Here is a 27,521-nt window from a genome sequence, read left to right as displayed (position 1 = left end):
CCCGGGTCCCTGGAGCTGTGAGGCTGCGGTGCTAACCACTGCGCCACTGTGCCGCCCCATATATGATTTATAATTCAACTATACAACTGTTTTATATCTAGTGCAAATCTACTGTGTCAGGTCGTCAGAGGAGTCACATTTCAAGTTGTTATATGTCTGTCGGGCAAAAAAAAAAAATCAGTGACAGGCTAAAAAGAAATCTTGCATATTTCACTCAAATCTTCAATTCACTAAATGTGAACAAATCAAGCTGGTAACTACCAATAAAAATGAAGCAGAAAAATGAAGAAATCATTTGCTTTGACTGAACTGTTCACCCACCCATTTTGAACACTGCCTGGCCTACCTGCTCATCAATTTGTGTGCCCTACTCCCCTCTCCCCACACACTTAAGTTTTTCTCTGTCTATCTATTTGCTCACCCGCTCAGCCCCAAGTGTGCCTTGAGCTACCTACACATCTGTATGCCCCAGATTTTTCTAATCTCTTTGCCCATCTGAGTCCTTCCTCATCCATCAAGAAATGAAAGAGAGCTTTAAAAAAAAGAGAATGAAAAGTGAGAATTAAAGGAAAGTTAGAGTGAGAAATGAAGGAGACGGAGGAAAAAAAAAGTGTGAAATGAATCAGAAGAGCAAGTAAAAGTGGAGGAGGGGAAAAAAGTATATCTATCTGTAGATGAGGGAAAAAGAGCAAGAGCACGTGATCACAAACAGTGAGCAATGTCAAGGGAGACCCATTTGCTTCACAGTTTAAGCAAAACTCATCCTCAGTACAACAGTGCAATCTATAACTTGCTGTGAGCAATGTCATGCAAGATCTGCTATTTACATAACATTCTTGCAACAAATATACCTGCAATCTATAAAAAAAATTTGTATCACATCATCAGATTAAAGGTTCATTAACATTACTCACACATTTGGAATCCAGAGTCTAACAGTCTTATCTCGTGAAGCAGATGCCACCAGGTGACCCGATGGGGAAAATTGGACACACATCACAGCATCCTTGTGTCCTGCAAATCGGTAGGCTCTGGTTTGTGGCTTCAAGTTCCATATCATAAGGCACTTGTCAATTGAGGTAGTTGCTTCGGAAGTAATAAATCATCAATATTAGAACTTCAAGTATTTTTTGTCCAGATCTCTTATGATCACCTCAGCCAACAGGTTTGAGCATTTTACTTTTGGGAGCTGACTCACATTGTCTTATGTCTGCTTGCATAAAAGTATGACTCAGGGTGTAACAACAGTATCCAAATTGGAATCTCTCCAAAGGTGGACTGAGCAAACACTTGACTAGATGAGAACAGATTCAAATTGTTAAGCTACTTGTAAAGTTAAACACACAAAAAACTTATAAAGTGGCCATTGTCCAGATGCATTTAAATCAATTGATATAACCTAGCTATTTTTGCATACTATACTGAAGAACATGCCAAGACTAATGGGTCATTTTACCTGACTTCTAGCAATCCTCCAGAATTTCTAACCTCATTACCTCAGTGAAAACCCTCACAGTTCTCTGGTACAAATCCTGCTGCCCTCATAGCCTTGTCTCAAACAGCCTGTGTGTCATCTCTTGCTTTTCAAGTCCTTAATTACAACAGAAATCAAAAGGACTTTCTGACAGTTGGAGAAATATATTTTTCAATTTTTGTTGTTTAGTCTTTGCGGGGGGGAGGGGCCCTACCCCCCGTAGGGGGAACAATTTCTATTCAACATATCAAGCAATTTTCTATGAAAAAAAAACTGGAGAACACAGTTTGTTTAAAACTCAAAAGTAATTTCTTAAATTCCTTCTGTGGAAAAATGGTCAAACAATCCTGAAACTTAAAATATCAGTTAGAGACACTGGGGGAAACATAGACTAGTATTAAAGCTAATGGTTCTGCTGTAAAAAGTAATTATCTTTGCTATTTTTAATCGCATTTCCCTATATGTTTATTTCATTTTTTTCACCTTATTGTAGCCTCTTGTTTTTTTCCCCCTCAATCGGGGAGATACAGAATAGAAATGTTTAGCATATCCTAGAACAAAGATGCCAAGATAAAGAGGGAACACCAGGAAAGAGCAAAAAAATAGATAACTCATGTAAACAGGAAAAGACTACAGCAGTATTTCAAAAATTATCCCTCATGTATAGTGCTGTGGAGCGAAACCCCCCTCCCCCCACATTTTAGATAGGACACATGAAATTCCCATGCACTAGAAAAGGAAGTGAAACAGAAAACTGAACGTACAAAGAGAAAAGGAAATGGCATGAACGCAACATCTTGCCACCCCTTGTGTGCATATTTTAAGAATATATCACTTTTGAAGAGCTTCATTTATTAGATTAAATATATTTTACAAGGTCATTTATTCCTCCTCTTCCTAATTCTTAAGAGCTAGTTCCAGCATTTATTATTATGCTAATTGTAGGGAATTTGTTGATTCCCAGCAAGACATGATACCCAGTTGATAAATACTGCATTATCTTCCTTGTCCTTATTCTGCAGCACAGCCAGAGGCCTGGCTAATCACTTGCTAATACTGTACTTTGCCCTTCCATATGGTGCATCAGATTCACTTGATTAATTTCTACCTACTGTCTGACAATAAAGCTTCATTGCAGGTCACTGTTTTGTCTGCCTTCTCAATGCTGCTTTTATATAACCACTGGTCTTTTAGTCATATAGTTATACAAATATTCTTGCTTTAAAATGAAGAAGGGGGGATACGAAAGAGTGCTCACAAGGGTGATTATCTCACTGACAAGCATTGGGGACATTATAAATAATTGGAATGAAGCTTAAGTGGTTTACAACCATGGACGGTACCCTGAAATGAGATTACAGCCACAACCTCTCGCCTTTTTCAGAAGCTTGTGGATTCAAGCCTCAGTTTGGAACTTTGGAGAATAATCATGGCTGAAACTTCAGCAAAGTATTGAGCCATTATTCACGTAAGAACGTCAATCAAGACCTTTGCTTGTTTAGTTCTAGCGGAAATTAAAGATCCCAATAGACTATTCGAAAAAGTGCAAGGAGTGTTCTGTGCCCAATTTTCAACCACCTTTATGAAAACATCCTTCATTCATCTCACTGTTTATTGAGCACAGAAATGATTCTCATATTTACCTCCATAGTTATTAACCTTGGTCCAAATGTAGAACTCTTGTCTCCAAGTTAGAGTCGTGGGCTCAAATCCCACTTCACAGACTTGAACACACAAATTTAGGCTGACACTCCAGTGCAGTACCGAGGGAGTGCTGCACTATCAGAGGTGCTGCCTTTCCAATGGGTTATTGGATCAAGTCTGTCCTTTCAGGTGGATGCAAAAGATTCCATGGCACTATTCAAAGATGGGCAGAGGAATTCTTCCCAGAGTCCTGGTCAGCATTTATCCCTCAACCAACATCACAAAAACAGATTATCTGATCATTTATCTCATTGCTGATAGTGGGACTCTTTCATGTGCAAATTGGATGCTGCACTTCCTACATTACAGCAGTGACTACAGTTCAAAAGTCATCAATGGCTGTGAAGTGCTTTGGGACATCCCAAGGTCATGAAAGGCGCTATATAATTGCAAGTTCTTTCTTCTTCTACAACAGTAACTGTAAAAAAAAAAAGAGTAATTCAGTCTACGTGAAGTGTTTTGGGATGTTTGTGATATGAAAGATGCAATATAAATGCAAACTTCTTTCAAATCACTCCAATCTGAATTTAGTTTAAAAAACAACCATTAGTATTGTAAATGACAGCAACTAATACTAGAACCAATGAACATAGAAAGAGCAAATGAAATAGCATAAATTCATCTTCCTTTTATACACATATTTTAAAAATAAATCACTTCATGGAGTTGATGGATACTGAAAGAGAAATTAGCCATCTGCGGTTGAAATGTACATTTGGCATCCTTCTATTCTTTTTGATGGTGAAGCAGGAGACAGGAATTATTCCAATAGTACTCTTGAAATCTGTCACTCAACCATAAAATTGGCCCGACATTCCTCGAGCCTTGCTTTATCAGTTGTGTGGTGGGGCAGGGCTGCCAGTTGCCAAAAAAAAAAACTGCAGGGAAGTAATCAATTGCATAAAAGAGCTCTGTGCTTGTACTATTCACAACACGTCTTGAACATCTGCTCTTTGAGGGGACAGGAAAATCAATGCCAACAATTTACCTGCAGCCACTTTCTAACATCAATTGCTCCTTAGCTTCCTTTGACTTCAAGCCATGGTGTTTAAATAAAGACTCCCAGGACCATGCCTAATGTGGTATATTATGCCAATGGACAACTTATACCCAAGGATGGCGACTGAAAACTAAGACGCTGGCTGATAGAACTGATTACAACTATCTGCCAGGCTGCAGTTTGACTAGTGTGTAGGGCAGCTCTCCCAACCAGTACACCAGACCTCAGATGTTGGCAAATGACTTTTCAGTGTTGACTGTGCTGAGATTGTATGAGCCAGTCATTTTCCGTTACATACTTAGGTTGATGCTGTCTTTTCAATATTTCTCATATTGTGTCACGATTGTTTACAGCTGAGTGGCTTGGATGGTCCCTTCAGAAGGTATTAAGAAAGTCAACCATATATTGCAGATCGGCAGTAACATCAGCTAGACCAGGTAGCGGTGGTAGTTTACTTCCATGAAGGCCTTGCAACTACACTCGTATCTCTCATTAAAGTTTGTTCAAAGCCCTCTATCAGGCTTCCACCACTAACAATGGTCAAAGGCACTGACATCTTATGCAACTGCGACTGTAGCTTACTGCTTTTACTTTGACGTACACACTCCAGCCTCCTTGTATGTCTCTTTTCTACAGTCAGTCAGAATCCCTCCAAACTCTATTCCCATTGGTTGCACACAGACTTCACAATTACTTCTAATGATTTCTTCAAACGCAGCTGCATGGTTGCCTTTGTACCCCAAGGTTAGGAACAGGAGTAGGCCATTCAGCCCATTGAGCCTGCCTGGCTATTCAATATGATCATGGCTGATCATCCACTTCAATGCCTTTTTCCCACACTATCCCATATCCCTTATGTCATTTGTATTTAGAAATCTGTCAATCTCTGCTTTAAACATACTCAATGACTCAGCTTCCACAGCCCTCTGGGGTAGAGAATTCCAAAGATTCACAACCCTCTGAGTAAAGAAATGTCTCCTCACCTCAGTCCTAAGTAGCTTCCCCCTTATTTTGAAATTGTGTCCTCTAGTTCTAAACTCCCCAACCAGGGCAAACATCGTAGCTCCATCTACCCTGTCTATCCCTTTAAGTATTTTGTAGGTTTCAATGAGATCACCTCTCATTCTTCGAAACTCTAGAGAATATAGGCCCAGTTTCCCCAATCTCTCTTCAAAGGCCATCCCAGGCAATAATATCCTTCCTAACGTAAGGGGATCTGTGCACAGTACTCCAAGTGCGGTCTAAGCAAGGTTCCATTCTTTGATCATTTACTGATGGTGATATATGGAAGCAAGAGGGTAGCTTTCACATTTATGTGGATAATATCAAGCTCCAATTACCTCATTACCTTTTCCCCTCAACCTCACCATTTGCCACCATTTTCAATTAGCTATCCAAAACTCAAGACTTCCCCCAGCCTAATGTTGGAGGACCCAATCATCATTGGCTCCTGCAACTGTGACTGTGTGTCTCCTTCATCGCTATCACCCCAGACTTAATCCAGATTTACAAAAGCTTGATATTTTGCTTGGCCCCCCAAACTCAATTTCCTTCTCCATAACTAGTTACAAGGACCATTTTCTTTCATTTCTGTTGCATTCGCCACATTACTCTATCTTTTCCCCTTTGCTATTAATCCAAGCTTGCATCACCTCACAGCCAGATTTCGACATTCTCTCTGGCTGTCACTTCAGGCTTGGTCTAGACACTTGAACCTTGGCAAACTGGTCAATTTCCAAACTTTCTCACTGGTCACTGAAACCACTTTATCGCACCTCCGTACCATTTCTACTTCAGTCATCTAATCTATGTTTTTATAACTTCGTAGCTGGAGTTCTCCATTATCCTCGTTTTTAAAAAAAAATTTGTTTCATGGGATGTGGGCATCGCTGACAAGGCCAGCATTTGTTGTCCAACCCTAGTTGCCCTCGAGAAGGTAGTGGTGAGCTGCCTTCTTGAAACGCTGTAGTCCATCTGGTGCGGGTACACCCACAGTACTGTTAGGGAGGTAGTTCCAGGATTGTGACCCAGCGACAGCGAAGGAACAGCGATATATTTCCAAGTCAGGATGGTGTGTAGCTTGGAGGGGAACTTGCAGATGGTGGCATTCCCATGTGTCTACTGCCCTTGTCCTCCTAGTGGAAGAGGTCACAGGTTTGGAAGGTGCTGTTGAAGGAGCCTTGGAGAGTTGCTGCAGTGCATTTTGTAGATGGTGCACACTGCTGCCACTGTGCATTGGCGGTGGAGGGAGTGAATGGTTGAAGTGGTGGATGGGGTGCTTTGTCCTGGATGGCATCAAGCTTCCCGAGTGTTTTTGGAGCCGCACTCATCCGGGAAGTCCATCACATTCCTGACTTGTGCCTTGAAGATGGTGGACAGGCTTTGGGGAAATCAAGAGGTGGGCTACTCGCCACAGAAGTACCAGCCTTTAACTGCTCGTTGCCACAGTATTTATGCGGCTGCTCCAGTTCAGTTTCTGGTCAATAGTAACCCCCAGGATATTGATAGTGGGGGATTCAGTGATGGCAATATAATTGAATGTCAAGGGGAGATAGTTAGATGCGCCAAAAGCCCAGAGTCGGAGGCTGGAGACAGAGTGAGGGGGGTCAGTTAGCTAGGCGGCTAGAGTGATGTAGAAAGATACCAACAGCACGGATTGAATTTCAATACATGCTATGGTAGTTCATGGAGGCCTGCCTCCTTGCCTTGCCCCATGCTTTCCAATGTGATTTGGACAAGTTGGGTGAGTGGGCAAATGCATGGCAGATGCAGTAGAACGTGGATAACTGTGAGGTTATCCACTTTGGCTGCAAAAACAGAAAGTTAGATTATCTGACTGGTGATAGATTGGGAAAGGGGGAGATGCAACAAGTCCTGGGTATCCTTGTACACCAGTCACTGAAAGCAAGCATTCAGGTGCAGCAGCAATTAGGAAGGTGAATGGTATGTTGGCCTTCATTGCAAGAGGATTTGAGTACAGGAGCCTTACTGCAGTTATACAGGGCCTTGGTGAGACCACATCTAGAGTATTGTGTGCAGTTTTGGTCTCCTTATCTGAGGAAGGATGTTCTTACCATGGTGGGAGTGCAAAGATGATTTACTAGGCTGATTCCTGGCATGGCAGGATTAACGTATGAGGAGAGATTGGGTCGACTAGGCCTATATTCACTAAAGTTTAGAAGAGTGAGAGGGGATCTCATAGAAACCTATAAAATTCTAACAGGACTAGACAGGCTAGATGCAGGAAGGATGTTCCCGATGGTTGGGGAGTCCAGAACCAGGAGTCTCAGGATAACGGGGTATGTCATTCAGAACCAAGATAAGGAGAAATGTCTTCATTCAGTGGGTGGTGAACGTGTGGAATTCTGCAATGCAGAAAGCAGTGGAGGCCAAGTCATTAAATATATTAAAGAAGGAGATAGATATATTTCTTAATGCCAAAGGGATCAAGAGATATGGGGAGAAAGCAGGAACAGGGTATTGAATCAGACGTTCAGCCATGATCTTCTTTGAATGGCGGAGCAGGCCCCAAGGGCCGAATGGCCTACTCCTGCTCCTATTTTCTAAGTTTCTAGAGAAAGAGCAACACAGCGGGAATGGAGGTTTAAAAAGCACACCCGCCAAAAGCCCAGAGTCGGTGACAGACAGAGCGAGCAGGCGAGAGGAGCAGCACGGGCTAGAGAGGCTGAGAGCGAGAGACAGAGACAGAGAGGAGCACAGCGGGAACGGAGGTTTAAAAAGCACGCCAAATGCCCAGAGTCGGAGACAGACAGAGAGCGAGAGAGCAGCAAGGGTAAAAAAAACACAAAAAGTGACATCAGTGACATCACAAATCGACAGAGAGAGCAGGGAAACAGAGAGCTGCTGGAGTGAGTATACAGGTAAGCTTTTAATTTAATTTAAATCAAATATAGCATCAAACATCACAGGCAAGCAGGTAGGTGATAGGTAGCTTCTTCCCAAACCAGTTTGGTGATTAGGTCCATTCTAATCCTAATGTTTAAAATTGTAAAGGAACTAGTGGTAAGCTCAATATATAAAAAAAAGGAAAATAAAATAAAATAATTAAGTGGTTAATTAAACACATTAAGGATGGCAGGACAGGTGATGTGCCAAAGCTGCAGCATGTGGGAGCTCATGGATGCCAGTGTGACCCAGGGCAAACACGTCTGCAGTAAGCGTTTGCGGCTCGAAGAGCTTCGGTTCAGTCATTGAACTGGAGGCCCAGCTGCATGCATTGCAACACATCAGGGAGGGGGAAAAGTTACGTGGACATTTTGTACCAGGAGGCGGTCACACCTCTTAGGATAGGGTCATTTGATTTGGTCAGTGGTCAGGGATAGGAGAGCATGGCTGCAGCTGAGGCAGGCAAAGGGAACCCAGAGAGCAGGAGTGCAGAAGCCTCAGCCTTTGCGATTGTCCAACAGCTTTGAGGTTCTTTCAGCTTGTTTGGATGAGAGTGGGGGCTGCAGGGTGGATGAGCAACCTGACCATGGCACCATGGTACAGGAAGCCATTCAAGTGGAGGGAGAAAAAAGGAATGTACTGGTAGAAAGAGACAGTATAGTTAGGGGGATTGACACTGTTCTCTGCAGCAAAGAGCGAGAGTCCAGATGGTTGTGTTGCCTGCCAGGGTTCAGTACATCTGCTCAGGGCTGGAGTGGAACTTAAGTTGGGAGGGGGAGGATCCAGTCATGATGGTCCGTGTAGGTACCAAGAATATAGACAGGACAAGGAAAGAAGTTCTGCATAGTCAGTATGAGGAACTAGGCACCACATTAAAAAGCAGAACCTCAAAAGGTAATCTCTGGATTATGACCTGAGCCATGTGCAAATTGGCATAGGGAAAATAAGATTAGAGAAATTAATGCGTGGCTCAAAAGACTGGTGTGGTAGAAGTGGGTTCCAGTTCAAGGGGCACTGGCACCAGTACTGGGGAAAGTGGTGGCTGTACCATTGGGACAGTCTACACCTGAACTGTGCTGGGGCCGGTGTTCTAGTGAGCCGCATAACTAGGGAAGTAGAGAGGGTTTTAAACTGAATAGTGGGGGCAAGGGATCAAATTTGGGAAGATATGGTAAATCATGGAGTAGAGACAAGGCACTAATATGGGAAATGATAAACAGACTGACAGATATGTACACTCTGGCCATTCCCAAGAGTAAATCAACAGATAAGGCTAGAGGTTACAAAAATAATAAAAAAGGACACAACTAAAGGCTCTGTATCTGAATGCATGTAGCATTTGAAACAAAAAACAGATGAACAGAGCGCAAATAGAAATAAATAAATACGATCTGATAGCCATTACAGAGACATGGCTGCAGGACGAAATAGATTGGGACCTGAATATTGAAGGATACGTGGCATTTAGGAAGGACAGGAAGCTAGGAAAAGGTGAAGGGGTAGCTCTGTTAATTAATGATGGTATTAGCACAATAGAGGGGGATGACCTAAGTTCAGGAGACCAGGATGTAGAAGCAGTTTAGGTAGAGATGAGAAATCATAAAGGCAAGAAGTCACTTGAGAGAGTGGTGTATAGGCCACCTAACATTAACCACACTGTAGGGCAGAGTATAAGTGAAGAAATAATGGCAGCTTGTCAGAAAAGGTACAGCGATAATTATGGGGGATTTTAACCTACATGTTAGACTGGAAAAAATCAGATGGGCAGAGGTAGCCTAAAACATAGAATGTTTTCGGGAAAATTTCTTGGAACAATACTTTCTGGAGCCAACCAGAGAGCAGGCTATACAAGGCCTAGTATTGTGCAATGAGATAGGATTAATTAATGACCTCATAGTTAAGACGCCCCTAGGTAGCAGCAATCATAATATGATTGAATGTAACATTCAGTTTAAGGGAGAGAAGAGGGGGGTCAAGACTAGTATTTTAAACTTAAATAAGGGCAATTATGAGGGCATGAAAGCAGAGCGAGCTAAAAAGTGAAATGGCAAATCTGGTTACGGGATAGGGGTCAATAGAGATGCAATAGCAGACATTTAAGGGGATATTTCAGAATACACAGAACGGATACATTTCAATGAGAAAGAAAAATTTTGAGGATGGGATCCTCCATCCGTGGTTAACTAAAACATTTAAAGATAGCATCAAACTTAAAGAAAAAGCCTATAATTGCGTAAATCTGGGAGACAGGTCAGAAGATTGGACAGAATATAAAAAACAGCAACGAATGACTAAAAGATTGATAAAGGAAGGTAAAATTAGAGTATGAGAGACAGCTAGCTACAAATATAAAGACAGATAGTAAGAGTTTCTATAGATATTTAAAGAGTTAACAAAGTGAGCATTGGTCCTATAAAAAGTGAGTCTGGGGAATTAATAATGGATAATAAGGAGATGGCAGATGAATTCAACAGATATTTTGCAGCGGTCTTCTCTGTTGAGGATACAAGCAACATCCCAGTACTAGCTGCAAGTCAGAAAATGGGAGGGAGGAACTCAAAATTACAATCACCAGGGAAGTGGTACTGAACAAATTGTTGGAGCTGCGGGCTGACAGATTTCCAGGTTCTAATGGACTTCATTGTAGGGTGATAAAAGAAGTGGCTAGTGAGATAGTTGATGCGTTAGTTTTAATTTTCCAAAATTCCCTAAATTCGGGGAAGGTGCCGTTAGATTGGAAAATAGCGAATGTAACTCCTTTATTCAAAAAGGGAGGGAGACAGAAGGCAGGAAACTACAGGCCAGTTGACTTAACATCTGTCTGAGGGAAAATGTTAGAAGCTATTATTAAAGACATTATAGCAGGGCATTTAGAAAAAAAATTCAAGGTAAATCAGGCACAGTCAACATGGTTTTGAGAGAGGGAAATCATGTTTAACCAATTTATTAGAGTTCTTTGAAGGAGTTACATGTGCTGTGGATAAAGGGGAACCAGTGGATGTATTGTACTTAGATTTCCAAAAGGCATTTGATAAAGGTGCCACATCAAAGGTTATTGCAGAAAATAAAAGCTCATGGTGTAGGGATAACATTATGGCATGGATAAAAGATTGGCTAGCTAACAGGAAACAGTAGACATAAATGGGTAATTTTCTGGTTGGCAAAATATAATGAGCGGTATGCCACAGGGATCTGTTCTGGGGCCTCACTTTTTACAATTTATATAAATGACTTAGATGAAGGGACCGAAGGTATGGTTGCTAAATTTGCTGATGACACAAAGATAGGTAGGAAAGTAACTTGTGAAGAGGACATAAAGGGGGCTACAAAGGGATATAGATAGGTTAAGTGAGTGGGCAATGACCTGGCAAATGGAGTATAATGTGGGAAAGTGTGAAATTGTCCATTTTGGCAGGAAGAAGCAGCAGCATATTATCTAAATGGTGAGCGATTGCAGAGATTGGAAATGCAAAGGGATCTGGGTGTCCTAGGTCATGAATCACAAAAGGTTAGTATGCAGGTACAGCATGTAATTAGGAAAGCTAATAGAATGTTGCTGCTTATCATGAGGACGAAAATACAGAAGTAGGGAGGTTATGCTTCAGCTATTTGGGCGGCAAAGTGGCACAGTGGTTAGCACTGCAGCCTCACAGCTCCAGGGACCCGGGTTCGATTCCGGGTACTGCCTGTGTGGAGTTTGCAAGTTCTCCCTGTGTCTGCGTGGGTTTTCTCCGGGTGCTCCGGTTTCCTCCCACAAGCCAAAAGACTTGCAGGTTGATAGGTAAATTGGCCATTATAAATTGTCACTAGTATAGGTAGGTGGTAGGGAAATATAGGGGCAGGTGGGGATGTTTGGTAGGAATATGGGATTAGTGTAGGATTAGTATAAATGGGTGGTTGATGTTCGGCACAGACTCGGTGGGCCGAAGGGCCTGTTTCAGTGCTGTATCTCTAATCTAATCTAATCTAATCTATACAAGGCATTGGTGAGACCACATTTGGAGTACTGTGTACTGTACTGGTCTCCTTATTTAAAGAGGCAGCACAGAGAAGGTTTACTAGACAAATACCTGGAATAGGTGGGCTTTCTTACGAGAAAAGACTGGACAGGCTAAGCTTGTATCTGCTGGAATTTAGAAGAGCAAGAGGCGACTTGATTGAAATATATAAGATCTGGAGGGGTCTTGACAGGGTGGATGTGGAAAGGATGTTTCCCCTTATGAGAGAATCTAGAACTAGAGGTCACTGTTTAAAAATAAGGGGCTGCCCATTTAAGACAGAGAAGAGGAGAAATGTTTTCTCTGAGGGTAGTGAGTCTTTGGAATTCTCTTCCTCAAAAAGGTGGTGGAAGCAGAGTCTTTGAATATTTTTAAGGCAAAGGTAGATAGATTCTTAATAAGTAAGGGAGTGGAAGGTTATAGGGAGTAGGTGGAAATGGAGTAAACCAGTTCAGCCATGAATTCAGTGAATGGCGGAGCAGGCTCGAAGGGCCGTGGCCTACTCCTGCTCCTAATTTGTATGTTCGTAGGTAGATTCTCTTTTGTTGGAGATTGTCATTGCCTGGCACTTGCATGGTGCGAAAGTTACTTGCCACTTATCAGTTCAAGTCTGAATGCATTGTCCAGGTCTTGCTGCATATGGACACAGACTGCATCAGTATCTGAGGAGTTGTGAATGGTACAATCAATCAAACATAGTGGAAGGAAGGTCATTGATGAAGCAGCTGCAGATGGTTGGGCCTTGGACAGTATCCTGAGGAACTCCTGCAGCAATGCCCTAGGGCTGTGATGGTTGGCATCCATCAACCACAACCATCTTCTTTTGTGCTAGGTATGATTCCAACCAGTGGAAAGTTTTCCCCCGATGCACACTAACTTCAATTTGGCTAGGGCTCCTTGATGCCACTCTGAGTCAAATGCTGCCTGGATATCAAAGGCGAATACTCTCATCTCACCTCTGGAATTCAGCTCTTTTATCCATGTTTGGACCAAGGTCAGGAGCCAAGTGGTCCTGGTGGAATCCAAACCGAGCATCAGTGAGCAGGTTGTTGTTGTTTAAGTGGCGCGTGAAAGCACTTTCAACAACACCTTTCATCACTTTTCTGATGACCAAGAGTAGACTGATGAGGCAGTAACTGGTTGGATTGGATTCGTGGACAGGACATACCTGGGCAATTTTTCATTGTCGGGTAGATGCCAGTGTTGTAGTTGTACTGGAACAGTACTGGCAAGTTCTGGAGCACAAGTCTTCTGTACTACTACCATTAGGATGGCTGCAAATGCTTCAGCCTTTTCCTTTGCATTGATGGCTCTGCCGGCATTGCGGATGGGATATTTGTGGAGCCTCCTGTGCTGGTTAGTTGTTTAATTGTTCATCACCATTTACGATTGGATGTGGCAGGACTGCAGAGCTTTGATCCGAACCGTATATTATGGGATCGGTTAACTCTGTCAATTGCATGCTGTTTCCACTGTTTGGCATGCAAATAGTCCTGTGTTGTAGCTTCACGAGGATAACAACTTATTGTTAGACATATGGTGCTGCTCCTGCTCTCTTCATTGAACCAAAGTTGATCCTTTGGATTGATAGTAATGGTAGAGTGAGGGATAGCCAGGTCATGAGGTTACAGATTGTGGTTGAATACAATTCTGTTGCTACTGATAGTCCACAGAGCCTCATGAATGCCTAGTTTTGAGCTGCCAGATCTTTTCTGAATCCATCCCTTTTAGCACAGTGGTAGTACCACACAACACAATGGAGGGTATCCTCAGTGTGAAGATGGGACTTTGTTTTCACAAGGAATCAGCAGTGGTTACTCCTACTAATACTGTCATGGACAGATGCATCTGCAAGAGGTAGATTGGGGAGGACAAGGTCTAGTAGGTTTTTCCCTCACCACCTGCTGCAGGCCTAGTCTGGCAGATGTGTCCCCCACCCAGAGCACATTCTGTGCCTGTGCTTCTTCCAATTGGTGTTCAACATGAAGGAATACTGAATTACCAGTGGAGGGAGGGCAGTAGGTGATAATTAGTAGGTGGTTTCCTTGCCCATGTTTGACTTGATGCCATGAGACTTCATGGAGTCCAGGGTCAATGTTGAGGACCCCCCCCCCCCCCCCACACCCCGCACAACACCTTCCCCACTGTACACCACTGCCCTGCCACCTCTGATGAGTCTGTCCTGCCGATCGGACAGGACACACCCTGGATTGGTGATGGTGGTGTCGGAGACATTGGATGCAAGGTATGTTTCCATGAGTATAACTATGCCAGGCTATTGCTGGACTAGTCTTGGAACAGCTCTCCCAATTTTGGCACAAGCCCCCAGATGTCAACAAGGAGGACTTTATAGGGTCAATAGCACTGGATTTTCTATTCTGGAATCCAGTGTGGGGCTTCCTGCTTCAACCATTTTTAAACTACAATCCAGAAGGCTACACTAAGTCCTGCACCACCATAATTTTTGTCCTCGTTAAGCTCCACTAGCTTCCTGTGTTAGTGAACTGATTGAAGACCCTCAATGCTTAACTTCCCTACCTTGCCCATCCCTCCCTCCATGACTATTTCCTGTCTGCACCTTCCAGTCTTCCAATGTCACAGTGTGTGCTTCCTCCCCTCCACAATCAGGTGGTTGATTCTTTAGCCATCTTACCTTTGTCCTCTGCCTGCCCTCGATCATTTTTGCTTTGCCGCCTTACCAAAAACATGCTTAAGATTCTCAGTGCAGAACTGAGACAATGCTGCACCGTCAAAGGTGCTGTCTTTCAGATGAGACATTAAACACAGGCTTGCTCTACTCCCTCAGGTGGATGTAAAAGATCCCATGGCACTATTTTGAAGAGCAGCAGGCGAGTTATCCCCAGTGTCTTGACCAATATTTATCCTTCAATTAACATAACAAAAACAGATTATCTGGTCATTATCACATTAGGACCTTGCTGTGTGTAATTTGGCTGCTGTATTCCCTGTATTACAACAGTGATTACACTTCAAAAGTACGTAGTTGGCTGTGAAGTGCTTTGGGGTGTTCTGGGGTCGTGAAATGCGGTATCTGAATGCAAGTCTTTCTTTTTGGATCATGTTTTCAACTCTCCCTGAACTTTCTTCACTCTGCTCAGCAACCATCCAACCGCTCAGTAGAGCATAATTTGTACGTAAAGAGGACAATAGAACTATGCTGTTGTGTCTAGTCAAAAATTTACAAATGTAACTGCTTTATATTTACTTTTTAAAAAAAAATCAAAAAGCATCATTAAAAAACAAGCTTTGATCATCTGGTTGACATCAACACCTCAATTAAATTACAGCCTTGTATTTCACTGTTAGTGTATTTCTGTGCACAGAAATACACTATCACATTACTAAAGAATTTAATTATGATCTAAAGTATATAGGCACCATCTATTTCTTCCTTCATGGCACGGAGTATCATATAAAATTAGACTTCAAAAGTATGCAGTATATTTGAATTTGTAACAACCACTAATAGGATTTTATTGGCTTTCGAAAATATTCTTTTACTGACAAAGACCATTCAATGCTGCTTGCTCTAAGTACAGTCTATCATTCAATTTGAAGCCAGTCATCTGGCTCATGTAAAATATGGTTATTACTATGTACAGTTTTGGTCACCCTACTATAGAAAGGATAGTAGAGCTATGGAAAAATTTCATCAACAACTTGCTTATATATAGCAGCTTTAATGTAAAAATCATGTCAAGAACTTCATAATTTACTCAAGATGATACCAATGACGCAAGAATATAGTTATGATGTGAGCCTGGAAAAACTAGAGCAGTATAAAGTAAAAGTTCCTTTTTTAAAAAAAAAAGCCTGTTCTGGTAAACTAGTTATCAATCCAATGGTCCTGCTCGGAATATTTTCCATGACGCCTACATCTTCTACCATGTTCGGGGACAGAAACTGGGCACAGTAGTCTAGAAGTGTCCAAATACTGAGAAAGGATAGTATTTTGCATCTTATATTTAATTGTCCCATCAAAACATTCCAACACCTTCTCTGCTTGTAAAATAGCTTTGTTTCACTGGTTATGGACATCCAAAGACTCCAGCATTAATATACCCAGGTCTTAGCTCATTAAGTAGCCTTGGCTTGTAACCTGCCAGATTCAGGCCCATTCTTCCATTGCATTTAAGATCTGCCTACAATCTATTATTTTCATCTTTGTACCAGCATGTAAAGGAACATAGACACGGTCAGATGAGACAAGACCAAGATCCATCTAATTCACCTACCACCATTCTGGTAGTCATATGATACAATAATGGAGTTGTTGACTATTCACAGCAATCAATCTCCATTAGTTAGTTTACAACAGACCCAGACATGACGCAAAGGAAACTCCCAGCGATGGAGTGGTTTTGGGAACTGCAGTTTCCTGTTCTTCCCACGTCTATTACATTGACCACATTATTGTCTCTCAAATAACTCATATACTGTATTCCAAAATGTTATTTTCTGAAAGCTATCCAATTTGCATTTGAATGAATCAATGGTAACTGCTTCCATTGTCTCCCGAGGGAGACTGTTCCATAGATTGACCACTCGTTCGCTGAAATATAGTTTCCACAGATTAGTTTTGAGTTTACCTGCTTCAAGCATTGTCCTCTGGCTCTACTGTTCTAGACAAGGTAAAATGGCCTGTCATGGCCAGTGACTAGTCCCTTTCTAATCTTAATAGCAAACGTATCCCTTCTCAATCTTCCTCTTTTATAGGCTGCTAATTGTGATTTTATGATTCTAAGTTAAATATTGATACTGTGTCTTTATTGCTTATCCCACTTAATCTGACTCAATTTAAATCAATAGGGATAATATTCAATTACCTCAGCTACAATTCCAAAGCCTCCCAAAACCCCATACAATTAAACAGTGAAAGATTATTTCAAATGATTAATGATTGCAAATTAATCAGAAATGAGGAAACTTAAGTACGATACTAGATACACAAAAGTGGTTAAGAATTTATTTCATGCAAAGTGTTCTTCAAATATGAAATGCATTACCACAAGAAAATACTCAAGTCAATTCACAACACTGATGAGGGCCTTACTATCATATACAATTTACATTTATAGAATTCCTTTAACATAGTAAAATGCTCCAAGCCACTCAAGAGGAAGCTGAGGGCAGGGAGGGGGTGGGGGAAGGAATGGGACTGGAATAGGAAGATAAGCTATTGAGCCACCAGAGGCACGGGCATGATGGACTAAAATGCTGTTCTTCTGTGCTTCCCATTTCCATGAGGTAGTGCAAAATGTCCACTTACTTACCTAGTTGCTTGTCGTTTGGGTTAAAATCAACACAGGTGACCACATCTTTATGACCTTTAAAGTTGTGTTCTAAGGTTGGATCCTCCTAGGACATTAAAATCACAAATATCTCATCTTACTCCATTTGCTGGTTATCAAATGTACCAAGTTAATACTTGCCATTTTTATTGAAAACTGCACACTTTAAACAATGACCTTTGATGATCTGCTATGATTTAATCATTCTCATTTCAAATATTGTGATACTGCACCTTCATTGCTCATCACACATAACCTGACTCAACCAATAAAAAAATGATATTCAGTTACTTCAGCTACAATTCTAAAGCCTCCTAAAAACCCATACAATTATGGTACTTGAACAAAATAATGCTGTTTGAAGAAATTGATTATCTATCCCCAAGTTGAAAACATTTGTACAATGTTCACAAGTCAGAGTGGTGTTAAACATCAGAACTATCCATAATATGCATTTTTTCATAATACAAAAATATACTTAAGATTTGAGCATCTTAGCCAATATATCAAACAACACAGCAGCTTAAAGTTTATTGCATGTTTAGCAAAGAGAAAGCACAAGTGAAGAAAACAAAACTGATTACACATTTACCATACACATCAAGTTTAAAAAAACTTCCTGTATTCAGTTTATGCAAAACACAAATCAAATATTATGGGGAAAAAGCTAATAAGGTACAATTAAGGAATTTCCACATTTCAACTGCAACTTCATTTTTCAGTTCTATATACTTATAAGCAAAATGCCATCAGGTTTCGATATCTGAAAATTTACCGAACCATCTTTTTTCTGCAGCCTTTCCTCTCAGCCTCTAGATGGTGCTATGTTTTTACTATAGTATTTTTGTGGCATTATCATATCCCCATATCCATTGATGTCATTAGTATCTAAATATCTATTGATTTCTGTCTTGAACATGCTCAATGATCGAGCTTCCACAGCCCTCTAGGGTAGAGAATTCCAAAGATTCACCACCCTCCGAGTGAAGAAATTCCTCCTCATCTCGGTCTTAAATAACCTACCCCTTATTCTAAGACTATATACCCTGGTTCTAGACTCACCAGCCAGGGGAAACATCCTATCTACATCCACCTTGTCACGCCCTGTAAGAATTTTGTAAGCTTCAATGAGATCACCTCTCATTCTTTGAAATTCTAGCGAATACAGGCCCAGTTTCCTCAATTTCTCCTCATAAGACAATCCTGCCATTCCAGGGATTAGTCTGGTGAAATAAAAACAAGAAATGCTGGAACCACTCAGCAGGTCTGGCAGCATCTGTGAAAAGAGAAGCAGAATTAACGTTTCGGGTCAGTGACCCTTCTGGTGAACCTCTGTTGCACTCCCTCTATGGAGAGTATATTCTTCCTTAGATAAGGAGACCAAAATGGTACACAATACTCCAGGTACAGTATCACCAAGGCTCTGTACAATAGCAGCAGCAAGACTTCTTTACTCCTGTACTCAAATCCCCTTGTGATGAAGGCCAACATACCATTTGCCTTCCTAATTAGAGGCCTACTTTAGGTCAGGAAAATGAATCCGACCGAACCACTGTGGACCCGAGCCTGACCCAAGTCCCTCTGCTTTTGCGCCAAGCCCGCCCCGACCATCCGTTGACTTAACTCCCGACTCGGAACCTCCATGAAGCTGCCGCGCATGCGCGATGACGTCATAGTGACCTCACTCGCTCACTGCGCACTCAGTTTCGTCCCGGACTCCCAGCTTAGGTTAAGTTTTTTATTTTTAATACTTACCGGCACAGCACTGATCCTGCGTGTCCGGCCCGACCTGACCCGACTTGGACTCGGCCCGACCAGAGTCCAAAAGCTAGAGCCTGAAGATAGGCCCAACCTGATCCGAACCCGACACGTTGTTGGGTCCTGTGGGGTTCAGGTCGGGGAGCAGGCCTCTACTTCTAATTGCTTGCTGCACCTGCGAGCTAGCTTTTAGTGACTCATGAACAAGGACACCAGGTCCCGTTGAACAACAATTCTTAACCTCTCACCATTTAAAAAATACTCTGACTTTCTGTTTTTTTTCTACCAAAGTGTCTTACAGTCATAGACTTATACAACACAGAAACAGGCCCTTCGGCCCATCGAATCCATGCCGGCCGTCAAGCACCTATCTATTCTAATCCCATTCTCCAGCACTTGGCCCGTAGCCTTGTATGCAATGGTATTTCAAGTACTCATCTAAATACTTAAATGTTGTGTGGGCTCCTGCCTCTACCACCCCTTCAGACAGTGCGTTCCAGATTCCAACCACCCTCTGGGTGAAAACGTTTTCTCCTCAAATCCCCTCTAAACCGCCTGTCCCTTACTGTAAATCTACGCCCCCTGGTTATTTACACCTCCACAAAGGGGGATGTTTCTTCCTATCTACGCCCCTCAATGTTGTATACCTCAATCAGGTCCCCCCTCAGCCTTCTCTGTCCTAAGGAAAACATCCCTAGCCTATCCAGTCTCTCTTCATAGCTAAAATGCTCCAGCCCAGGCAACATCCTAGTGAATCTGCTCTGCACCCTCTCCAGTGCAATCACATCCTTCCTATAGTATTGGTGACCAGAACTGTACACAGTACTCCAGCTGTGGCCTAACTAGCATTGTATACAGCTCCAACATAAACTCCCTGCTCTTATAGGCTATGCCTCGGCTAATTAAGGCAAGTATCCCATATGCCTTCCTAACCACCTTATCTAACTGTGTTGCTGCCTTCAGTGATCCATGGACAAGTACAGCAAGGTTCCTCTGACCCTCTGTACTTCCTAGGGTCCTACCATCCATTGTATATTCCCTTGTCTTGTTAGTCCTCCCAAAATGCATCACCTCACACTTTTCAGGATTAAATTCCATTTGCCACTGCTCTGTCCACCTTACCAGCCCATCTAGATCGCCCTGTAATCTAAGGCTTTCCTCCTCACTATTTTGACATCACCAATTTTCGAAACATCAGCAAACGTACTAATCATACCTCCTAGATTCACGTCTAAGTCATTAATGTACACTACGAACAGCAAGGGTCCAAGCACTGATCCCTTCCAATCGCAAAAACAACCCTGGACCATCACCCTCTGCCTCCTGCCACTAAGCCAATTTTGGATCCAAATTGCCCTGGATCCCATGGGCTCTTACCATCTTGACCAATCTCCCATGCAGGATCTTATCAAAAGCCTTACTGAAGTCCATGTAGACTACATCAACTGCTTTACCCTCATCTACACACCTGGTCAACTCCTCGAAAAAAGTGGATAACTTATTCACATCATATTCCATCTGCCTTGTCTTGCCCATTCACTTAGCCTGTCCAGGTCCCCTTGAAGCCTCCTTACATCCTCCTCACAACTTACATTCCCACCTAGTTTTGTGTCAACAAATTTGGAAATATTACAGTCAGTTCCCACAACAAAATCATTTCTATAGATTGTGAACACCTGTGGCTCTAGCACTGATCCTTACAGTACCCCAGTGGTAACAGCCTGCCACCATGAGAATGACCCATTTATTCTTACTCTCTGCTTTCTGTTATGACCGAGGCAGGAGGACTGTACTGTTTATTCTAGTTCCACTTCTCCAAGGATTACAACATATATTTAAATTTTTTCCCCACTTACCGATACGGTCAATCATGGACTCTATTTTTATCCCCGAATAAAAACACACCAACCAGGTTTCTTTAATAAATCAGATTATAAAACAAGTCTTAACCAGTAATGAAGCAAAGCATAAACACACAGATTGAAATATCAGTTCTTTTTGCCTTAGCCACCCCCCATCCCCACCACAAACACACAGACAGAGGTTAACAGGAAAAATTAAGGGGGATTTGTTTAGAACTCTGTTACAGACAAAAAAAAAACACTTGGGCTGAATACTTGCTTATTCTTGAAGGAACAGCTGATGAGATATTTTGTGTTCCAAAACTGCCATACAGTCTGGCCGCTGAGGACACATAGATGGGTCACTGTGATGTTTTAGAACAGTTCTTTTCAGGCAACAATGAGAATTTATTTAGCAGGCTTTTCTTCAAAGACAGGAGACAAGATGAGTTGACACAGTGGACTTCTCAGGGTCTTTTAGAGGGGTGCTGGAAAACTGAGCTGGTTTGTGGTCTTCTCTCCTTCCTTGGAAGTTCTCTCCCTTTTTCTGCAGGCTTTTTAAAGAGATTGTACAGGCTGAGCAGGGCTGGGGTTCTGTCCTTCAGTTTTATTTATTTTTACACTCCAACCCCTTTTAAACAGTTCATTCTCAACTCCAAACATTTCAAAAGTGAAGCCAGAAACACTTGTCACTTCTCTGCACACATCTTTCCCCAGTTACCAGGGCTTCTGTTCCATTCTTAACTTGAGTCATGTGACAACCAGTAAATGTTGTCAAACAAGTTCTTTCAGTGTCCTCTTGATGGCCCTCTTGGAAAAAAACTGGTCCAACAGTTTGACTAGGAAGTTCTCAAAAAATATATTTAAAAAAAGCACTTTCATAACACTGTCTGTTAACCAATTCTCAATCCATACCAGTATAATACCCCCAATCCCATGTGTTCTAATTTTGTTTACTAACCTCCTGCGTGGGACCTGATCAAAAGCCTTTTGAAAATCCAAATACACCACATCCACTGGTTCTCCTTTATCTATGCTACAAGTAACATCCTGAAAAAAGCTCTAACGGGTTTGAAAACATGATTGCCCTTTCAAAAATCCATGTTGACTCTGTCCAATCAAATCATTATTTTTCTAAGTGTCAGAATTATACAGCACAGAAACAGGCCCTTCGGTTCATCGTATCCATGCCAGCCGTCAAGCAAAGCACCTAACTATTCGAATCCCATTTTCTAGCACTTGGCCCGTAGCCTTATATGCTATGGCGTTTCAAGTGCTCATCTAAATACTTCTTAAATGTTGTGAGGTTCCTGCATTTACCAGCCCTTCAGGCAGTGTGTTCCAGATTCCACCCACCCTCTGGGTGAATTTTTTTTTGCTCAAATCCCCTCTAAACCTCCTGCCCCCTGGTTATTGACACCTCCGCTAAGGGAAAAAGTTTCTTCCTATCTGACCAATCTATGCCCTCAATTTTGCATACACATCCTTTATAATAGATTCTAACATTTTCTCTGCCACTGATGACAAACCAACAGGTCTGTAGTTCCCCGTTTTCTCTCTTCCCTCCTTTCTTAAATGGTGGAGTTACATTTGCTATTTTCCAGTCTGCAGGAACCTTTCCAAAATCTACAGAATTTTGAACGATAACCAGGAATGCATCCACTATCTCTATAGTCACCTCCTTCAACACTTTGGGATGTAGCTCATTTGGTCCAGGGGATTTACTACCCTTCAATCCAGTTAGTTTTGCGAGTACTACCTCTTTATTAATACTAACTAAATTTCTTTCAATTCCTTATTTTCATAAGTCCTTGGTTCCCTCGAATTTCCAGGCGATTTTCTGGATCTTATATATGAAGACAGACACAAAGTAACAGTTTAGTTTCTCAGCCATTTCCCTATGCTCAATTATAAATTCTCCTATCTCCGCCTGTAATGAATGCACATTTGTCCTTGCTGATCTTTTCCTTTTCACTAACCTAAAGAAGCTTTCATAGTCTGCCTTTCTGTTTCCCACTAGCTTGCATTCAAATGGCAGAGAAGCTAAATGATTACTTTGGCTGACTTCACTGAGGAGGATGTAAGAAATCGGCCAGAATGAGATATCCAAGGGACTAGGAAGAATAAGGAATTGAAGGAAATTAGTATAGTAAGAAGGTTGCATTGGAGCAATTAATAGGGCTGAAGGTTGATAGGTCCCCGGGACCCGACATTCTACATCCTAGAGTGTTGAAAGAGGTAGCTATGGAGATAGTGGATGCATTGGTGCTCATCTTCCAAACTTCTATAAATTCTGGAACGGTTCCTGCAGATTGGAAGGTGACTAATGTCACACCACTATTTAAGAAGGGAGGGAGAGAGAAAACAGGGAACTACAGTATTGGGGAAAATGCTAGAATCTATTCTAAAGGAGGTGATAAATGGACACTTGGATAATTATAATCTGATTGGGCATAGTCAACAAGGATTTATGAATGGGAAATCATGTTTGACAAACACATTGAAGTTTTATAAGAGTATAACAGAATTGATAAAGGGGAGTCGGTGGATGCAGTATACTTGGATATTCAGAAGGCTTTTGATAAAGTCCCCCACAGGAGATTGGTTAGTAAAATTAAAGCACATGGGATAAGAGGTAATATACTGGCATGGATTAAGGATTGGTTAATAGGCAGAAAACAGACAGTAGGAATAAATGGGTCATTCTCACATGGGCAGGCTGTGACGAGCTGGGTACCGCAAGGATCAGTACTTGGGACCCAGCTGTTCACAATATACATGAATGATTTGGATGTGGGGACCAAATGTAGTATTTCCAAAGTTCGCAGATGACACAAAATTAGGCGGAAAACTGTGTTGTGAAAAAGATGCAAAGCAGCTTCAACAGAATATGGACAGACTTAGTGAGTGGGCAAGAACATGGCAGATGGAATATAATGTGGAAGAATGTGAGGTTATCCACTTCGGTAAGAGGAACAGATGTGCAAAGTATTTCTTAAATGGTAAGAAATTAGAAAGGGACCTGGGTGTCCTCGTCAATAAGTCACTGAAAGCTAACATGCAGGTGCAGCAAGCAATTAGGAAGGCTAATGGTATTTCAGCCTTTATCGCAAGATGATGAGTACAGGAGTAGTGAAGTCTTGCTTCAATTGTATAGAACCTAGGTTAGACCACACTTGGAGTACTGTGTGCAGTTTTGGTCACCTCACCTTAGGAAGGATATTATTGCCATAGAGGGAGTGCAATGAAGATTCACCAGATGTTCCTGGGATGGCTATGAAGAGAGATTGGGGAAACTAGGCCTGTATTCTCTAGAGTTTCAAGGAATGGGAGCTAATCTCATTGAAACTTACAAAATGCTTCAAGGGATAGACAGTGTAGATGCAGCTAAGATGTTTCCAGTGGTTGGGGAGTCTAGAACCAGGGGACACAATTTCAAAATAAGGGGGAAGTCACTTAGAACAGAGATGAGGAGAAATTTCTTTACTCAGAGGGTTGTTAATCTTTGGAATTCCCCAAGGGCTGTGGAAGCTCAGTCATTGAGCAGAGATTGACAGATTTCCAAACACAAATGACATAAGGGATACGAGGATAGTGTGGGAAAAAGGCATTGAAGTGGATCAGCCATGATTGTATTGAATGATTGATGGGCTGAATGGCTTACTCCTGCTATGTTCCTATCTATAGGAATTCCAAAGATTAACAACCCTCTGAGTAAAGAAATTTCTCCTCATCTCTGTTCTAAGTGACTTCCCCCTTATTTTGAAATTGTGTCCCCTGGTTCTAGACTCCCCAATGTTTTTTTAAAACATTAATGGCAATATATAAATGGAAGTTTTTGTTAGTATGATTCACATATTTCTAGATATTGTTTTCTCAATGTCAATACAAAGCCAGCTACCAGTCAAGCCCACATCTCTCAAACTGAATGAAATCTTGCTCACATAATAACCTGCAATAGCATGCTCTGGGCAAACAACAGGTCTCTGAATTAAACATGCGATTACTGCTACTCATATCCTTCACTTCAGAAGACAACTAACATAGGTCAGGCCAGACACTTCACAACAGGTCAAACTATCAAACTGGTTTATTTCAGAGTAATTTACAGAAACAAGCAGTAACAGCAAATTGTTGAAGTCAGTCCAATTAACAGAGGCTTTGAACCAGATTACAAGACTTTACTTATGTGTGTACAGTCCCTGCCCCAAAACAATAAAACACTCCCAACCTTCTTGTAGTCAACACCTTGATTTAGACCCACTCCATATGATATTTTTGTATATAATCAGGTATTTCATGCTGTTCTATTCGACATGGCCTTGCTAGTCAATTGCTTGTTTGGAGCTTTGATACAGAGAAATTGTTATTTTGAAATCCAAACAGACAATGGAACTGCCTAATATAAACAGTCTAATGCATTATATCAGGCATTTAATCATGATGCTCTTGCCATCATGGTATGGGAAAGGAGTGATGGACCAGCTGGTCTTTTCCTACCATCAATTTGATACATTCAATACACAGAGCAATTGTCTTCTCCCCAGTGTGTCAGCCATGGCTCAGTGTGTAGCACTCACACCTGAGTCTGAAGTCCCATTCCAGAGACTTGAGCACAAAAATCTAGTTGACACTTCAATGTGGTACTGAGGGAGTAATGCACCGTCAGAGGTGTCATCTTTCAGATGGGATGTTAAACTGAGGGCCCATCTGCTCTCTCAGGCAGACATAAAAGATTCCAAGGCACTATTTTGAAGAAAAAGCAGGGAAGCTATCCCTGGGGTCCTTGGCAATATCTATCCCTCAATCAACATCACTAAAAGCAGATTATTTGATCATTATCACATTGCTGTTTGTGGGAGCATGCTGGGCACATACTGGCTTCCATATTTGCTACAACAGAGACTACATGCAAAAGTACTTCATTGGCTGTAGAGAACTTTAGGACATCCCAAGGTAGTGAAAGGCATTGTATAAATACAAGACACTCTTTTTCACTTTTATCAATGACAGCTGATTGCTATACTTGCTAATCCACTAACCACAGGACACAGATTTAAGATAACTGGCAAAAGAACCAGAGGGGAAGATGAAGAGAAACGTTTTCTTAATGTAGCAAGTTATAGTGATTTGGAATCAACTGTCCGAAAGTGCAGTGGAAGCAGATTCAATAAAATGGAACGTACTTGAAAAGGGAAATACAATGGGAGAACAATGAGGTTAGTGGAGCTAATTGGACAGCGCTGTCATGGAGCTAGCACAGACATTATGGACCGAAGAGCTTCCTCCTACACTGTGTGAATCCAGAACCCACCCTCCCTCCATCTCTCTTCTTACCAGAGTAGAGGCCATGACGCTCAAAAGACCCGGGGAAGGTGGAAAATCTTAAAACGGCCTCCAAACCTCCGTCCGCCCCCAAACTCGCGACATCAGGCATCAACCAACAACTCCCCAGCACACACCAAACCGGCGATCCACCATTTAATGGAGGAATCCCAGCCCGCTGCGACTACCCACGCATGCGCACCTCTCCACCACGCCCCTTCTCTTTCCCGCACATGCGTGTCTCTACCCGAGTCCATGGAGCGCACGCGCACTTCTCCGCCCCGCCCCCAGCACGCGAGCGCTGCCGTTTATCGGCGGAGTTTGAATTTTTAAAAACGTTGCTGCCGTTTGGCCGGAGTCTGCGCCTGCGCGCTGACAGATTTCTTTGGGAAGTTCGTTTAAGCTTGGTTCTGGGCTTGATGTTATCGGGAAATACCATTACACGGAAGTAGGTATCCGCAGCAATAATTTTTATTATTTATATATATAAACAACTATCGACGTTTGAAGGGAAGGGGGCTAAATAAAAGGCAGGTGAGAGTTTTTCTTTAAATCAGGAGCTGATATGCTAAAAATGACTTGAGTGGGCTGGACAGGGTCAATAGATTAGCGTGTATTTATTTTTTTATGCAGTTTGCTTTCAGTGTTCTGCTGGTGTGGAGTTGGAAGCTGCTTTGAAAGTCCTCCAATCTCCCTGCACTATTGGTTTTGATAGAGTACCTTCAACGCCGGAAGGGATGCTGGGATTGAATACCGTCCATTGATTCTTTTTGCCCCCCCTCCCTCTCCGTCTGCAGAGGCAGAGCAGAGAAAGCAAGTCTTTTACTGACACAGCCACCGTGCACACACCTGACTGAGAAAGACGGATTCTTTTTTTTTCTTCTTCTTCTTTGGCCTCCTTGTCTCGAGACAATGGGTAAGCGCCTGGAGGTGATCAGTGGTGTGTGAAGCAGCGCCTGGAGTGGCTTTAAAGGCCAATTCTAGAGTGACAGGCTCTTCCACAGGTGCTGCAGAAAAAATTGGTTGTCGGGGCTGTTACACAGTTGGCTCACCCCTTGCGCTTCTGTCTTTTTTCCTGCCAACTGCTAAGTCTCTTCGACTCGCCACACTTTAGCCCCACCTTTATGGCTGCCCGCCAGCTCTGGCGATCGCTGGCAACTGACTCCCATGACTTGTGATCAATGTTACAGGACTTCATGTCGC

General features: G+C 42.1%; 1 protein-coding gene across 4 annotated transcripts in view; it reads right to left on the bottom strand.

Moving 5' to 3' along the window:
- Window positions 1-26,464, bottom strand: part of LOC137379453 (POC1 centriolar protein homolog B-like) — a 110,161-nt gene extending 83,697 nt beyond the window's left edge. For all 4 annotated transcript variants that reach the window (XM_068050291.1, XM_068050289.1, XM_068050290.1 and 1 more), the window contains exons 1-3: window positions 26,331-26,464; window positions 17,377-17,461; window positions 915-1,086 (exon numbers count right to left, since the gene is read on the bottom strand). In XM_068050291.1, the coding sequence (XP_067906392.1) occupies window positions 915-1,086; window positions 17,377-17,461; window positions 26,331-26,345 (272 nt within the window). In that variant the 5' untranslated portion in view covers window positions 26,346-26,464. The remainder of the gene's footprint in view (window positions 1-914; window positions 1,087-17,376; window positions 17,462-26,330) is intronic.
- Window positions 26,465-27,521: the final 1,057 nt, after the last annotated feature.

Source organism: Heterodontus francisci, chromosome 18 (assembly GCF_036365525.1).
Source record: "Heterodontus francisci isolate sHetFra1 chromosome 18, sHetFra1.hap1, whole genome shotgun sequence".
NCBI classification, from domain to species: Eukaryota; Metazoa; Chordata; class Chondrichthyes; order Heterodontiformes; family Heterodontidae; genus Heterodontus; species Heterodontus francisci.
This window is presented reverse-complemented; position numbering and strand designations above follow the sequence as displayed.